The sequence below is a fragment of the Cervus elaphus genome, chromosome 18 (genome assembly GCF_910594005.1).
Source record: "Cervus elaphus chromosome 18, mCerEla1.1, whole genome shotgun sequence".
Classification (NCBI taxonomy): Eukaryota; Metazoa; Chordata; class Mammalia; order Artiodactyla; family Cervidae; genus Cervus; species Cervus elaphus.
The window spans coordinates 118,937,618-118,954,943 of NC_057832.1; the positions used below are offsets into that span (position 1 = coordinate 118,937,618).

Consider the following 17,326-nt stretch of genomic DNA (forward strand, 5'->3'; position numbering starts at 1 on the left):
CTGTGACGTTTGGTGTGTTTCACACCTCAGTGCTTATGTTGGCCATCTGCAGTGGGCACGTGTCCTGCAGCCCTTTGCCCTGATGCTGGCAGTCTTTGTAGGCTTCTCTCTGCTGCCTGAAGCTGGTCCAGACTCACCCTGGCTGACTCCTGCCCCAGTCCTTTCTCAAAGGCTCTGGTGCCTCTTAATGGGAAATAATACTGAGATGCTATGATCCAGGCAGATGAAACATTTGAGAGATAGACTTGATGTTTGCAGCGGTCAAAAGGTAATGGCTTTAGTGTTATTTTCTTTTCCATTTTGAGAAATTCCCAATATATACAGTATACTTCAAGAAGATAAATGTTAGTGCATTTAGGTTGCCAGCTGTGCAGCCAGCACCTTGCGTTTTAAGTGAACCAGCTTAAACGTAGGCAGAAAGGGGGATTTATTTTCTAAAGTATTTGAAGTGTGGGAGAAGGTGAGGGTGGGATGTTTCGAGAGAACAGCATCGAAACATGTATGTTATCTATAGTGAAACAGATCACCAGCCCAGGTTGGATGCATGAGACAAGTGCTCGGACCTGGTGCACTGGGAAGACCCAGAGGGATTGGGTAGAGAGGGAGGTGGGAGGGGGGATCGGGATGGGGAATACATGTAACTCCATGGCTGATTCATGTCAATGTGTGATAATATCCACTACAATACTTTAAAGTAATTAGCCTCCAACTAATAAAAATAAATGAAAAAAAATAAAGTATTTGGGAGGCAGGGAATAGCCAGAACAAGGGCTTGGTGCCTCTGCCATTTTCTTCCCCTGCCTCTTTGTCTCTGCTTTTATCTGAGCGTCAGTGTTCTTCTCTTCTGCTACAGGTGGTGCAGGCTGTAAGTTAGGTCATTAAATTCAGATACAATTTTTTATTCCCTTCCACAATTGTTTCTAACTTTCTGTTACAGAAAATCTCAAACGTATACAAAAACAGCGATTAATGTAATGAATTCCCATAGACTTTTCCTTCATCTTCAGCAGTTATCAGGACACGGTCGATCTTGATGTGTCTGTATGAGCCTTTCTGTTTTTTTTTTTTTTTACCCTGGAAAAACCCTTGAAATCATTTTCAGGTCTCAGGGAACCCTTGAAAAACAATAACAACTCTCTTCAGTTCATAGTACATTCACATGTTCAGTAAGTAGTAGATATAATAATCCAATAATAATCATCAGTGCCTTTTTAAGTAGAAAATGTTATTTTCTGGGGAATCTGTTTATTCAGGCCAGCTTACTAGCATAATTTCTGTGCGAGTTCCCCCTCTTCACCAAGGGGACCCACTCTTAACGCAGGGCAGCATGGAGATGGAAGAGACGTCACCTGTTTCCTCTCCCCCGTGATGTCTTCCTGCCTTCTCCAAGTAGCTCGAGTTCTCTCCCAGCTTTCTGTCGCTCGTCTCGGGGTGTGGTACATAGCCGGACCGAGAGCAGCTTCTCTCCGGTGTTTTAAACTAGAACGGGGAGTTCTGCTCTTGGCCAGGATGGAGTGACAGGGACTGGTTTACTCTCCCCCGCCTCAACTGAAACACGGGGCAAACTGTATACAAACAGTGGTTGGCTGGCGATGTAGGACAGTGGTCCCTGAAGTGGGGAAGCAAATGCAGGGGAGTCTGTGGATTGTTTCAGCTCACTGCCTGGAGTTGCCAGACCTCAGTGTGGGGAGGAGAAACCCAGGCAGGGCCTCCCGGCCTCCCCCTTGTGCAGGAGCTGGAGCTCAGGGAGGATGGAGCTGCCCGAGGGAGGACATGGGCGAGTGCAGAGGGCACGCCGGGGTCTTCTGCTGGGCGACGTCAGCACACACCTATGAGGGGACTCCCCCCGCCAGTAGAGAATTCAGTAGGGCGTGGCCTCAGAAGGACTAGTTTTGCCCTCCAGACTGCTCTGGTCCCACCTAACAAGGCATCACACCACTGCCTTAGATAACATTTTAACTGCATCCCAAGCAACGATTAATGGTACTTAACTAGCTCAGACAGTAAAGCATCTGCCTGCAATGCAGGAGACCTGGGTTCGATCCCTGGGTTGGGAAGATCCCCTGGAGAAGGAAATGGCAACCCACTCCAGTATTCTTGCCTGGAGAATTCCATGGAGAGATGAGCCTGGTGGGCTATGGTCCATGGAGTTGCAGAGTCGGACACGACTGAGCGACTAACACACACACACACTCTGAACCCAAGCACAAGAAACACGAAAAAAACTGCACACAATCCAGTTCCTTGCTGCCAGTAACAAAACTGTAAATGACTTTTTAGCCAACTTTCTGTTTTTTTAAAAAAAAGCAGATGCTAAGCTCCCCTGGTGGCTCATATGGTAAAGAACCCGCCTGCGATGCGGAAGACCCAGGTCCATCCCCCGGCCGGGAAGGTCCCCTGGAGGGGGGCGTGGCTACCCACGCCAGTCTTCTTGCCTGGAGAATCCCGTGGACAGAGGAGCCTGGTGGGCTACAGTCCACGGGGTCACAAAAAGAGTTGGAGACGACTGAGCGACTAACGTTTTCACTTCCAAGCTTTAGCTTACCTTTCTCGAAATTATTATCTTCATGTAAAAGTGTGAAACTTCTCAGGCAAATATAGTAGATTTCTATTAAATAACTGACTTTAAGCCCAAATGTGATTTAATTTTTCTAAAGCGAGGCTCAGTATTTAAATCAATGTTATACATTGATTTTAATGTTTTTAACATGAAAATTTACTGGCTGTTGACTATTAAGGCTACTAAAGCAAAATCAATAAAACATACTCTAGGCATTACATTTTATACCAAGGCATTACATTTCTCTCTGAGTGACATGGTCAAGTTCAAATGTAGTCCTAACAATTTCAAAATTATTATATAAGGTGATATCATCTATTTTATAATAAGGCCTCTATGTGAATAAAACGTGTTATTTTTTTAAAACTGAAAGAATGAAGTGACCTCCTTCACATGAGTCCTGTGCCTGTTTTGTTTTTGGTTTTGGCTGCACAAACACTCCGTCCTGGGTCAGACTTGTATGGGCGATTTTATTTTTAACTGAAAGGAGGGAGCCACTTTCTGTCCTTGCTCTGGGTGCGTGTTAGACATGAGTGAGCCTCTTCACACGGGTAGGACTTTGAAAGCCGTGCTAAATGCCAGCTGCTTTCCTGAGGATGGTGGGGTAGGCTTCCATCCCAGAAATGCAAGGTGTCTACAGGTAGATCAGTCTCACCTAGAGTGGAAGGTTAGACTACTCAGGGCCCATGAACTTCTTCCTCTCCCCTCAACCACAAGTTCTCAGGCAAAGCAGAGACTCAGAGAAGGTGCCCTCACCTGGTCAAATAGCTATGTGTGTAGGCATGTGTGCAAAAGATATGGTGTGTATGTTACAGAACATTCACAAAGATGAAAGATCCAGCAAAGCAACCACAAGAAAATGAGAAAATCCTGCCCTGAGCGGTTATTCTTATGCCCCAGTGGATTATCCAGTGTACCCAGTGTACCCAGTGCACGCATTCCACTTAGGAGACTTCTGCTTTTTTTAAAACATAAATGACAGAGTGCTTTTGTTTTTTTCATTTTTCTCAAGCAGATTTTGATGGGCAAGATGTGAAGCAGTCTCATTTTTAGTAGATCAACAAAAACAGATGAGATCTCTACAGTTTTGTGAATGTAGTGAATGTAGTGCATGGTTCCATATGTTTTACTTTCTTGCCAAAGAGGGTTCAAACTTGAGATCTAGATTTGTATTATGAATTTCTAACATAATCACAGTCTGAAGTCAAAATAAATAACCTCAAAGTCCATCTTCATCAGCCCTCCATTACCTTGTCTGTCTGCTCCCTTTGTATCTGGGTTCAGCTCTGGGCCCCAAGATCAGTGAGGCATTCAGAGCCTGGCATTTTTCAGGATTGCTTTTCTCCCACCTTAATGTGACCGGACATGAACGCCTTTGTCAGTCTTCATCAGTTGAGGCATTCATAGTAAGGGGATTTTTTTTTTTTTTTTTTGGTGTGCTTTTTAAAGCCTTGATTCTCACTTTGGCTGTATATTAGAATCACTTAGGGGGATTTGGGCTTCCCCGGTGGCTCAGTGGTAAAGAACCCACTTGCCAACGCAGGAGACAGGAGGTGCAAGTTCAGTTTCTGGCTCGGGGAGATCCGCTGGAGAAAGGGAATAGCAACCCACCCCAGTATTCTTGCCTGGGAAATCCCATGGACAGAGGAGCCTGGTGGGCTACAGTCCATGGGATCGCAAAGAGTCAGACATGACTGAGCAACTAAACAACACAACAGGAGGAGGATTTTAGAAATACAACAACCAGGCCCCACCTCCAGAGGTTCTGTTATAATTGATCTAGTGGGGTCCCAGCATCAGTTTTTTGTTGTTCTTTTTTTTTAAGATAAAAACAAATGGAAAAGGAAACAAAAACTCCTCACATCCTGGCAATTCTGACTTGCAGTCAGAGTTGGAAACCACTGCTTTGAAGCATGGTCTCCCCATGTTTGCTGAGGGGTTCTGACCCAGTGGCCCTTCCACTTCCTTCCAGGCCTCTTTCCCCACATAGTGAGGGGGTGTGTGTCCGTCTGTCTTTCTCTCCCCTTCCCGAGGCAGATGGTATTGAGCTTCTGTTTCTGAACCCTCACTGCTTTCTTTCCTCATTGAAGAATTCAGATTATACGTAGAGTTCCCTTCACAAACATTGGGATCTCTGTCTTAGTCTTTGGAAATACACCAACAACTGGGGGAAAAAATTCCAGTAATTCACAGAAAAGAGTTTTGAAAGCCTGTCTCTCTGGCAGCGAGTGCCGCAGAGAGCTGCTGGACACGGTGGACAACTACGCGGTGCTCCAGCTGGACATAGTGTGGTGCTACTTCCGCTTGGGACAGCTGGAGTGCCTGGACGACGCGGAGAAGAAACTAAAGTTGGCCCAGGAGTGCTTCAGAAAGTGTTATGGAGAAAATCACCAGAGACTGGTCCACATAAAAGTACGTTGCTGTACTTCGTTTTAGGTATTACTAAGCCCTTTTCTAGAATTTGAGTTTATTCTGTTAAAGTGTTTAGACTGCTGCCACAGGTGATTAAGTGATAGTAGTATGCAGCGAGCTCTTTTATTTTATTTTTGTATCATTTGGCCATGCCATGGGGCATATGGGATCTTAATTCCCCAACCAGGGACCCATCCCATGCCCCTGGCATTGGCAGCACGGAGTCCTAGACCACTAGAACTCCAGGGAAGTCCCCTTAAGCTATATTTTAAGGGGATTGATAAGCATTTTAAAAGTTAGCCTGTGACTTTGGTCTGTGCAGCATTTAGCCCAGAAGTGACAGAGTTTTCTAGTCACAGGACCCCATGGATCACCCTGACCGAGAGAACTGGTGGCTGTATTAAGTAGAGTCTTATGAAAGATTTAAATGCAGAAAACAGACACTGAACAGGATCAGCTCACATGAGTGAGTCGCGGCTCCAGAGCTGGGCTTTACATAAGGACTTTTCTCAGGTGATTTCCACGGGTTATCAGGATTCTGCTTGGGAGTCACAGGGCAACACAAGATATCCCTGCTTTGGGATTCTGCATACTTCATCCTGCCCAGCGGGGCCCCTGGCCTGTGTGCCTGGAGATAGGGGTTCTGTTTGGGACAGCATTAGTGCCCTTGTCCCCTGCGAGCTGTACTTTTGCCAGGGAAGATAGAAACAGTTTAGTAATGCCATTTTGCCCCTGTAGAGATGAAGGGAGTTATAAATGTATTATAAACCTGTACTGAAAAATTAGATAGTTTTATCCTTTTTTTCTCCCAATAATTTTAGGGAAATTGTGGAAAAGAGAAAGTCCTGTTTTTAAGACTTTACTTGCTTCAAGGCATCCGAAATTACCACAGTGGAAATGGTGAGGAGGCTTATGAATATCTCAACAAGGTAAGAAAAGAGGGCTCCAAATTCGGAACTGCCTTCATCTGCTTTGTGTTTTAGTGGTGTGTGACTCGCGAGGGATGCGCGTCTCCCTCCGCTTCCCTCTCCTCCACGTACGCCGTGAGCATACTCGTGTCTGTGAGAGTGCGGGCAGGATGCTGTAATAAGGAAGCCTTACCGAGGCAGTGGCTGCTGCTGGCTCCCAGTTACCAGTCCTCAGCTGGCTGTGGAGGGGAGCCGGCGAGCTGCTGGTGTGGCCGCCAGGGCGGCTCCTGTCAGAGCCTCTTACGGCCAGCAGGGGGCGCAGGAGAGTCCAGGCCGAGCTTCCAGCGAGGCAACCTGGTCATTTCTGCTACAAGGCCATTGGCTGCACACAGCTCCATTTTAGGGGACTTTATTACCAAAAAAAGAGGAGGGAATGGGTCCCAGCCCCTCCCACATTCCTTGGCCTGTTTTCTCATGTTACCCTGCGTATAAGTCCCGTGAGCCGAAAGGGTGTCTGTACTCACAACTGGTTGACAGTAGATCCAGTTTAAGTTTTTATCTAAACCGTAATTCACATTGGGTACAACCCAGTTTCCTTTAAGTGTTAGCTTTGTGTTCAGCTTTAATGTTGCTAATGGTTTTTTATGTTTTCTCTGTCCGTAGGCATGTCAGCTCTTCAAAGAGCTATATATTGATCCATCAAAAGTTCACAATCTGATGCAGTTGGGATTTAGTGCCCAGGAAGCTCGGCTTGGCCTGAGGGCGTGTGACGGGAACGTGGACCACGCTGCCGTCCACATCACCAACCGCAGAGAGGTACGGTAACATGGTCTTGGCAGCACTTGGTGAGGCCGGAGCCTTTGGGTAGGTGTGACCCAGAGTGCCTGAGCTCTCGGGTGTGAAAGGACAGACACAGACAGTTCCACAGCAGGCTTAGTGACAAGGAAGTCTTTAGCTCTTCAGACTGGGACGTCAGGGGAGAAATTGGTCTTTTTTCTTCCATCAGTTTTCAGACAGTACAGTGTCCTTCGTTTTACTCTTGCTGTGGTGGCAGATAGCTCATGGTATGGTCTTAATGACGACAGTCAAGCAGTCTTCTCTCTCTCTCTCTTATTTGCATAGTGTGTTTCTGGAAACCATTTTAAAGGGGGCTGTGTTTTCCATGGGGTCATTGTTACAGTTCAGGATGTCATTCTTGCCTAGAAAAATGAGTCAAATCATATGAGCAATTAACAATATGTTATGAAAGCAAAGATTCAAAATTATAATCATTTAAAACAATTAGAAATAAGTACAGTTTAAAAAAAGAGACTTTAGGATTTGGGGAGTTGGAAGGAGTTTTACTATGTCTAATATGCTGGTTTTACAAATGAGGAAAACGCCAGGCTCAGGGGTGGACTTTTCTGGGGTCATGGGTCACATCGGGGGCAAAACCTGAACTGAGGCTTTGGATTTCTCCTGTACTTTCTAATTCCCACGTGAGAACAGCGTTCTGAGTTCTTACAGAAGGTTCTGAAAAGCCAAGAGATAAAAAGTGGTAAAAGTTACCACTTCACTTCCTAACTTTTTGTAAGTAGCAAAAACAAATTGTTTTTTTAAATAGTGGTGTCCTGTCGGAGGTGCATTTAATGAATTAAACTATAAGCCCTTGGAGAAAATAAAAACAGCAGTGTATATATGTAACAGTTTACCTTGCTTACTCTTCCACCCACTGAATATGTAGTTAGGATGCTTTTGGTTGAAGGCAACAAATTCAGACTGGCTTAAACCCCAGTGAAGAGGATGCGGGAGAAGCGTACTGGCCTGCTTAAATGTGAAGAGCCAGAGGTGGGCTGGGTTTCTGGCCAGTTTTAGGGGCGCTTCGCCCTGTCCTGTCTCCACCTCCTCCGTGTTAGCAGGGTCATTCTGTCACAGCAGGGCGGCCCCCAGGGCGACCTCCTGAGCTGCTCACCAACCGGCCACCCTGGAGCCAGTTGCCGTGGCCAGGGGCATGCCAAGACCTGTTTGTGCCTGTCTCCGTCACTTAGGCTGGTCAGGGCCTCCGCGGGGAGCTGGTTAGCCTCCCACACCCTTGGGCGCACTAGGGTAGCTGGTGGGAAGAGCTGCCCCGAGGCCCACAGAATGTGAGCTCCGGTGAATCTGCCGTCCTCTCGGCTCCTGAAGCTCTGGGTTTGAGCATCTCACTGAGTTGAGGGTAATATGTGATGCCTAGAAGTTTGACTTTCTTGGGCTCCGTGGCCCTGAGTTCAGGCCAGCTTCTCATCTGGCAAAAGCAGCAGACTGATGAAACCGAGGTCACAGCGCTGATGCGTGAAGGGCCTGCGAGAGGCGGCGTGGCAGCCTTCCCACGAGGCGTGCACTCGTTTGCCTGGACGTAGCCCTGACGTTAGAACCCAGGTCTCTCTTGTAACGTTTGACTTGACTGTGTCTCCAGAATATTGCAGTGCAATACTCGTCATTTCCTTGGTTTATTTTCCTAATCCTAGTGTAAGGAGGAATATCGTGTATCTGTGGCTAAAAGAGAACTGACTTAGACATTTGTAACTAAGGGAAAAGGATTTCCTTTGAAAGGCCCCAGCTTTGTGTCAGCTCTGAGAGAGATGATGCCCGAGGCCCATGTCTACTGGCTGGCCGGCAGCGTCTTCCTCTGCTTGAAGGTTCCTCATGCTTCTTAGCCTTTGAAATATAAATGGAAGAAGCTGAACTTGAAAGCAGAGGATGAAACAGGGTAAAGGCATTTAACACGGTGTGTATGTGTGAATGCAAGTTGAAATGTGAGCAATAAGAATACTTCTACTGGCCCGGGTGGGTTTTGTGGGGAAGCAGGAGAGGTCAGCTTGGAGGCGGAGCTGCAGTCTGGTAGCCCGGGCTGCCTCTTTGGGCTCGAGGGGGGGCCACTGCGGGTTCTGAGTAGGTGGGAGAGCTGACAGGCCTGTGCAGAAGGCCTTGGAGTGGGGGCGACAGCCTGGAGGAGGCATTGGAGGACGTGGTGGGGTGCGGGCAGTGTCTAGGTGCAGTGGGGGTGCGGCTCTGCAGAGCCGCAGTGCTGTCCTTGGCCCCGTTGTTCACAGGCAGGTTCTCCGATGGTGTAACCAGGAGAAAACAGGCAGGGGTGGTCTTCATCTCTGGAAACGTTTGGGGCAGTCACTCTATCCTCCTGGTCCTGCTGCCAGCTGGGAATGCTTGGTCTGGGGCGAGGATTCCCTTCTTTTCCTGAGTGGTGAAGCTGTGATCCTGCTCTGAGAATGTAGACGGGACCCTTGTGCTTGGACTGAGCCATGGAGGTAGGAACAGATACGTCAGAGGAGAAAAAAAGGCTGTTTTCTGTGTTGTCCTCCCCACGTTGGGCCAAGGACCAACCACATCTAGAATGTACAACAGTCAATCTCCCAGCTCTGCGGTCAGTGATGACCTTGACCAGGTCACCCAACTGTCTTGAGAGATTTCTGTCTTCTTATTGGCAAAATGATGAGGCTGGATTCAGTTAGTGGTTTTTGAACTCATTTTATTTTTTTCAAGCAGCAGAAATCCTTTCAAAATGATACTTGTGGGAATTCCCTGGCAGTCCACTGGTTAGAACTCTGCACTTTCACTGCCAGTGCTGGGTTCAGTCCCTGGTTGAGGAACTAAGATCCCACAAGCCCCACAGTTTGGCCAAAAAAATAAATACTTGCAAAAAAAAAATTTTTTTTAATACATGTATAAAAATAAAATGACACTTGTTTTTAAAACAAACTCAGAACTCTCCCGCTTAGGACTGAGGTGGGAAGAGGAGAAGACACTGATCTACAAAATCACAATCCCTAACGCGACTTTGCTGTTTTCCAAAAGGAGCTGGACCAAATAAAGAAGGAGGAAAGAGAGAAGAAAAGACGCCGCCTGGAGAACATTAACCATTTGAAAGGAATGGGCTACTCCACGCGAGCAGCCAAGCAGGCACTCCATCAGGCCGGCGGGAACTTGGAGGAGGCCCAGAAGGTAACCCTCCCTGGCCTCTGGCCTCTCAGAGCAGCCTGGCTCCCGGCCCAGGTGCTGTCTCCTCCACTTGCTCATCTGAGTGGCTCTCAGGTCCTCCATGACACCGGGAGCCCTGCCGCTGTGGCCTGGCTCCTCATTCCTGGTCTGGATCCGAGGGTCAGAGCTCTCGCTCGCGCACCCAGTGGCCGAGCCAGAATGGTACCCCACCCAGCTGGGGGCGCGTCCCTGATGCGGCAGGGCTCCCAGGGCGGGAACAGGGTGAGGTTTCTGGTTGCAACAGAAGGAGCTTCACAGTGACATGGAAGAAGAGAGAGGTGGTTGAAGTTTCAGTGTAGTTTTTTTGAATTAAAATGTTTTGAGTATCTGATTTTATTATGTAGTCAGTAGTACATGTTGGCAACGGGGCCTTTTACAGAATTCCTCAGCAGTGACTCAGAAGCTTGGGGCCTGGATGAGTGGTATAACTCTACCTGGGTCCATATCCTTCCTGATTTGTGTTCACGGAGCAGACGGGTACTTAGTGAGGGCAGGCACTGTGCTGATTCTCAAAGGTGAAGTGGGGTGAAGCCCCACCTGCCCTTGGGGAGCCCACAGACGGATGGAGAGCACAGCAGGGTCAGAGCAACCGTGTGGGACCCCCGGCATCTTAGGGGAGCAGGGCGGCAGGCTGGGGGGTGGGGATCATGGGAGGGGGCCCAGCAGGTGGAGGAGAAGTGGGGGCAGCTTGAAGGGCTGAAGCACTTTCATTTCTCTGACTTCTCAGAGAAATAAAAAATATTCCGAATACGTAGAGTGACTGATGGGTCTCAAAACCAGTTTTTAATTATGCTGTCAGTTCAGTCCAGTGGCTCAGTCGTGTCCAACTCTTTGTGACCCCATGGACTGTAGCACGCCAGGCCTCTCTGTCCATCACCAACTCCCAGAGCTTGCTCAAACTTATGTCCATCGAGCTGGTGATGCCATCCAACCATCTCATCCTCTGTCATCCCCTTCTCGTCCTGCCTTCAATTTTTCCAGCATCAGGGTCTTTTCCTTTAATTATACATGTAGGACATAAATACACTTGTTCAATGTAGAACTATTTAGGTTAAAAGGGAAATTCCCCAAAAGAGCTTTATGAGGTTGAGAGTAAGTATCATGTGACAGAAATCCAGGTCTGAAGACCTTTGCTCTTCTCCATGACGCTTTAAACCTAGAGCATGTCATCTTCCAGAGAGAAATGACATTGGCAGGCTACCGTAGACTGCTCGGATAGCTTTCCATTTGTAGCTTTTGACGACCTTGTCATCCCTAAGGCTAAGCTCTAACAAAATGTCTGTTTCTGTTTGGGATCCTCCTGCCCACTCTCAAACCCTTTCCTGCTTCCTCAGATGAGACCTTTTTGCCTGAATAGTCTTGTCCATCCTTCAGACCTCGACTCAGACGGGCCGTTGGCAGGAGCCTTCTCTGAACAGCAGCCTCGTCCCCAGCCCCCGCCTGGTCGCGGGTCCCTTTCCTCTGCACCTGGGCCCCGTCTGCCACACTTCCTGCACCTGTCTGCGCGTCCTAAGCTGTGTCTGCTCAGCACGTGACAGGCGCGCAGTCTGTGCCCGAGGGACTGAGCAGATGTTAGTGATGAGCAAAGGGTGTTCCTGTGTGTTTTTAGATTCTTCTCCGTAATCCTCAGATGTGGTGGTTAAATGATTCAGCTCCGGAAAGCAACAACCGTCAACAAAGTCCTTCTCGGGAAAACATTGACCAAGTAAGTCAAAGTGCAGTGCGCCCCTTCTGCAGGGACAGACTCGCTGGAACTGGCTGGGGCGACGAGGCTGGTGGCCCGGCAGGGCCGAGTCCTTGGCTCCCCGGGCTCCAGGTGTGACCAGGCCCACCCCAGGGGAGCAGAGCACGGCCTTCCCTTCAGAGCGGGACACCCAGGAAGCAACGCGAAGGTGTCCTTCGGGCTTTCTCCTCTTCTGTACACACGCTTCTTTGTGCATTGACCCGTCTGACCGCCCATCTCCCTGCCTGTGACCTGCAAGGGTATCACTGTGGTGATGCTGTCCAGTTTAGCCCCCCGTCCCATTAGCCTGCCGGCAACACTTGACCAACGAGCCTGGTCACTAGGTGGACGGACGGCACGTCCTCTGACTCGAGCTGGCTGCCTTTCCGAGGTGACTGCCCCGACATGGTTGGCCCAGGTCCCCCTCCTTCCTTCCCAAGCTGCCCCATGCACACGTTAATGCAGGAAGCCAGTGGTCCAGGCGTGCGGTGGGTTTTAAACTTAGCCCCTCCCCACCCCTGCCACCAGGATCAAACTCCCCTGGCCCCGCATGGGGGGCGCTGTGGGGGGCGCGTCCGCTCTGTGGGGCAGGCCCTCTGCAGAGCCGCCTCCTCCCTGTTCCCCCAGCTGGTGTACATGGGCTTTGATGCGGTCGCGGCCAAGGCGGCCCTGAGGGTGTTCAGGGGTAACGTCCAGCTGGCGGCGCAGACCCTGGTCCACAACGGAGGAAGACTTCCTCCCGACCTGCAGCTCTCGGCGGAAGACTCTTCGTCCACGCCGTCCACATCCCCGTCCGACTCTGCAGGTGGGTCCGGGGTCTCAGAACACAGAGTGGGAGCCAGCGGGTGGAGGAGGTGCCTCATCAGGGGCTGAGCGGGGCTGAGCAGGGCGTCCCCAGACGTCCGCCCCGTGGGCCGCTCGGCACTGTGGCCAGTGAAGGTGCAGCTGAGGGTCAGCTCAGTCTCTCCCTGGACGCTCCTTTCTTTTCTTCTCCCTGAGTTCTCGTTGCCCACGTTTTTTTACTGCAGGCACCTCCAGTGCCTCAACAGACGAAGACATGGAGACAGAGGCTGTCAATGAGATCCTGGAAGACATCCCAGAACATGAAGAAGACTACCTTGACTCAACTCTGGAAGACGAAGAGATTATTATTGCAGAGTACTTATCCTATGTAGAGAACATAAAGTCAGCAGCAAAGAAAAACTAAGTGATGAACAGAAATAACTTTTAAGTTTCTGCTTATAAATATTCTATCGTTTTGAAGGTGTAATGCAGGTCTTCTTCCTCTTCCTTTTTACTGATTTTGTTGCAGAGCGCTGCTTCCTCGGCTGTGGGAGGGGCAGGCAGGGAACAGGGATGTAGAGAGTGAGAGACGGCGGGGGGTGGGACGGGGTGGGACAGGTCATCCCGGGCTCCCCAGCGGTGGCCTCGGGACCTGAGCCGCCTCTGACCTTGCTGTCGCCCGCTGCCTTCAGGTTCTGCTCGTGTGTCTCCGGGGAGGGCTGCAGGGGGAGCGGCTGGGGAGGGAAAGCTGGCCGTGCCTCCCACTCTTCCCCACGCCCTGCGCGCCTGCCCTCGGGAACCCACTGCTCGGTTGGCTGCTCCTTCCCATGGCGCAGCCCTGCCTCCTGCTTCACCCTCTGCTGCATCCTGAACGTGTCCCTTCGATCCTCAACTGAGCTAAGCGCTTTGGGGGCCTTTTAGAGACAAGGCGTCGGCTGTAGCAGCCGCACCAGACCATGCAGAGGCCTTCAGCCTGAAACAGCAGTGTTTTTTGTGCTTAGCTTAGTGAAGTAGAAGTTCCCCAGTGGCTCAGACAGTAAAGAATTTGCCTGCGATGCGGGAGGCCCAGGTTCAATCCCTAGATCGGGAAAATTCCCTGGAGAAGGGCATGGCAACCCACTCCAGTATTCTCGCCCGGAGAATCCCATGAACAGAGGAGCCTGGCAGGCGACATACAGGCCGTGGTGTCACAAAGAGGACACGACTGAGCAACTAATGCTTAGCAAAGTAGGCACTTGAAATTCCAGGTGGAAATTCAGAATGTATATGTATTCAGAATTCTTTACAGATATAAAATCTTTTATTAAGCAGGAAAGTCTTAAATGCCAGCCAAAGCAACTTACTTTTAATTAGCATTCTTAGACGCAGTGCTGTCATCGTAAATCCATTGCTGGCTGAGATGCCTATCAGAGATTTAAGATATATTTTCTTCATGTCTTTGTGTGGGGGGTTATAATACAGAAGATCTTTCTAAAGGTATATAGTTATTAGCCTCTTAACGGCTCAAGTAACCGTTCTCACTTGACCATGCCTTCCTCTGTCAACGTGTTATTAAATGAAGACCCTCTCCAGCACCAGGACACAGCTGGGAGAAGCCTGTGTTAAAAGAAACACGTGCCAGGTGTGTTCCCAAGACTCTTCCTGCCCTGTTGGAAGCTCCGTGACTGAGGGCAAATGGGTCACACGGTTGCCGTTGAGGGGCTGGCTGAAGTGCTTCCGCTTTTTCAGAAATCATCTTCATAAAGCTTGGACAGCAGGCCAGTGTGAGCGGGTGGAAATCTTTTTTTGTCATTCTTTCAAAAATGGATGATACAGGTGAAAATAAAACATGGAAGATACATTCCAAAATTGTCAGCCTACCTTTGCAGTAAGTTACTCAAATTCCCAAACTGTTTGATGACAATATCTGGGTGGTTTAGAGTTTCATTTAGATTCAAGATGTCAGCTTCCATTGGTCTAGAGCTCCATTTAGATTCGAGATGTCAGCTTCCATTGACTTCCCATGAGGATCATCAATGACGGTTACTAAAAGGTCAAGTGTACAGAGGCCCTGGGACGGGGAGGGAGTGGAGGTGGTGGGGGTGCTCCCTTGCCTGAGGACCAAGGCCTTGAGTCTTGCATGAGGGTCCCAGCCTCATGTAAGACCGAGTGAGGCTTGGATTTGGGGCCTGGGTTGTGGCATTTGGCTCACAGGTCACTGCCCTGGGCATGGCCGGGTGTAGCTTCTCATTTCCCCAGTTGCTGCTTAATGATCATGGAAAAGGCTAGTGGAGCCAAGCCACACTGGCAGGTCTCGAGCTCCAGTCGCCTGTGAAGAGACACAGAGACGCCCATGCTCGGGACAGCACGGGTGTGCACTGTCCGCCACCAGGGCTGCCCATCTGCACGCGCTGAGAGACAGGCGTTAGTCCTGGCTGTGTCTCCAGCTGGTCGCATGACACCTGACAGGCGGTGACTGAACATCGCTCCCTGCTCTGGGATGCAAGAGAGAGCAAAGGACGTTTGTGATGAAAAAGCTGTTAAACAGGAGGAGGGGTGCTGAGCCTGAAATCACAGAGGAGACGGGCTCTCGGGGGGCTGGTGGTTCTTCTTGGAGAGTCAGAGGGAAAGGACACTGCGGATCTGGGACAGATGAGATTCCAGTGGGGCTGGAACAGGCTGTGCGCCATGTTCATGGAATCACAGGGGCTGTCCTAGGCCCACAGCAGGGTGTGAGACAGGTTGGAAAGACTGCTGAGTCCAGCTACAGGGTACCCTGAAAGGCAGGCAGGGGTCTAGACGTGAGTGGTGCCTAGTGGGGCCGTGGAGGGCTCTAAGCAGGAGTGGGATGCACAGGCCTGTGAGGCCAAGGGGGTCAGCTGGAGGCTGTGGGACACTGGCCAGAGCGTGCTGCCCGCGGTCAGATCCGATCCCATCACTTACATGAAGTTCTGCCTGCTCTCGGCGCTGGTGACACCACCACGTCCGGTCCCTGTTTTCCTGCCCATATATCCTGTAAGTACTTCCTGTTCTTCCCCCACCAACTAAAGGGATTTATCAGAGACAAGAATATATTACCAAAGGCAAAGAAACAACCTGTGGTTATCCGGTCTTTATAGCTTCCTCAACATCTAGCAAAGCCCTCTCAGGTTGCTTGAAATGAAAATTACTCAATAAAATTGATGAACCTTTAGCCAGATTCATCAAGAAGAAAGGGGAGAGGACCCAAATCAGTAAAATTAGAAATGAAAAGGGAAAAGTTACACAAGTACAAAGGACGGTAAGAGACTACGCCAAGCAACTGCACGGCAATAAAATGGACAACCCAGAAGAACTGCACAAATTCTCAGGTACAATTTCCCAAGACTGAACCAGGAAGAAACAAAGTACGAACAGACTGATTACAAGTACTAAAACTGTGGTTTAAAAACACCCAACCAAATGTTTTTGGCATCACCAATTGAATGGACATGAGTTCGAGTAAGCTCCAGGAGTTGGTGATGGACAGGGAAGCTTGGTATGCTGCAGTCCATGGGGTCGCAGAGTTGGACATGACTGAGCAACTGAACTGACTGAACAAACCAAAGTCCATGACAAGATGTTTTCACAGGCGAGTTCTACCAAATGTTTAGAGACGAGTTAACACCAGTCCTTCTGAGACTATTCCAAACTGTTCTTGCAGAGGAAGGAATACCTCCAAACTCATTCGATGAGGCCACCATCACCCTGATGCCCAAACCAGACAGCACACACACAAAAAATTACTGAAATACAGTTTACTCAAATATATCATGCTGTATACATGCAAAATAGTTTTCCATTTCTTACTGTTTCTCTTGCAGAGGCAGGCTGGAGAAAAACAAATGCAGCAGCCCACTGTAGGATTTGTGCCCAGGGGCTGTTTCTTGGGGCAGAGTGGGGGAAGATGCATAAGACGCCGTGCGTGCACTGTCCAAGCAGGAAAGCAGCATCAGCTGTGAGCACCAAGGAGTGAGCATCTGGTCACTCACGCTGCCTCTGTTAGCAATGCAGTCCAAGGTGACTATAAACATCAGCGCAGGTACTCAAGGGGGTTCTCTCTGTCCGCCCTCCCTGGAAGGAACTTCAGCTTCCCGGAAAGCCCCTCAGGACTGGGTGAGCCTGTCCTTGGAGGCTGCAGCCTAGGGCCCTGGAGAACCACTAGGAAGTGAGCGCTCCCAGACCCGGCAGGCACCTCTCCTGGGTGCCGCATCCCACCTGAAGAAGGCAGGGTGATGCTGCCTCTGCGGGTTCTTCTCACCAGCCAGTCTGTTCTCTTGGAGAGGCCCCTGGCTTCCCAGAGTTGGAGGGTGTGGCCCAGAGCACAGTCACAGAGGTACCACAGCGCTTTCTACTGCACCTAGAGTCAGTACTGTTATCTGTTCATGCGGCCAGAGGGTCAGGGTCCTTACCCACCAGGCATGGACCTGGGCACTGTCTTCTGCAGCGTTTCCTCTTCCAGCACGGGCGGCCAGCCAGGGCCGGGCCTGGAGGGCACTGTGGATGCAGAATGTGGGCCCCAGCAGAGGGGCTGGAAGAGGGCCCCTACCGGTGGGCGGGGGCTGCTGAGGGCGGCTCCTCTCAGGGTCTCTTAGAGCCTGAGCCCCACTTCTCCCTTCACCCCCTCTTGGCAGGTACTCCAGCGGCCTCCTCTGCACACCCCCAGGGCCCGCCTTGTCCACACCTGAGAGAAGGGGCCGCCTCTGTGCCGGCGGGAGGAACAGCAGGTCCCCGGCGTCACCCAGGCAGGCCGAGGGGCTGACTCCTGGCCCCCTGGCCTCCCTCAGGGACACTGCAGTGACACGGAAGGGCAGAGGACTCCACCCCCGGGGGTGGGCCAGGCCCCAGCTTCGCAGGCACTCTCCTCTCCTCTCCTCTGAGAGGGAGCCGGACTCAGTTGTGCGGAACAAAAGGCGATGCACCACAAGG

General features: G+C 50.3%; 1 protein-coding gene across 3 annotated transcripts in view; it reads left to right on the forward strand.

Moving 5' to 3' along the window:
* The window catches only part of NUB1 (negative regulator of ubiquitin like proteins 1), a 29,323-nt gene extending 15,640 nt beyond the window's left edge, over positions 1-13,683 (forward strand). For 2 of the 3 annotated variants that reach the window (XM_043871734.1, XM_043871737.1), the window contains exons 9-15: positions 4,786-4,972; positions 5,794-5,901; positions 6,544-6,696; positions 9,712-9,858; positions 11,504-11,599; positions 12,245-12,422; positions 12,646-13,683. In XM_043871734.1, the coding sequence (XP_043727669.1) occupies positions 4,786-4,972; positions 5,794-5,901; positions 6,544-6,696; positions 9,712-9,858; positions 11,504-11,599; positions 12,245-12,422; positions 12,646-12,824 (1,048 nt within the window). In that variant the 3' untranslated portion in view covers positions 12,825-13,683. The remainder of the gene's footprint in view (positions 1-4,785; positions 4,973-5,793; positions 5,902-6,543; positions 6,697-9,711; positions 9,859-11,503; positions 11,600-12,244; positions 12,423-12,645) is intronic. The other variant, XM_043871736.1, reaches the window with a different exon arrangement.
* Positions 13,684-17,326: the final 3,643 nt, after the last annotated feature.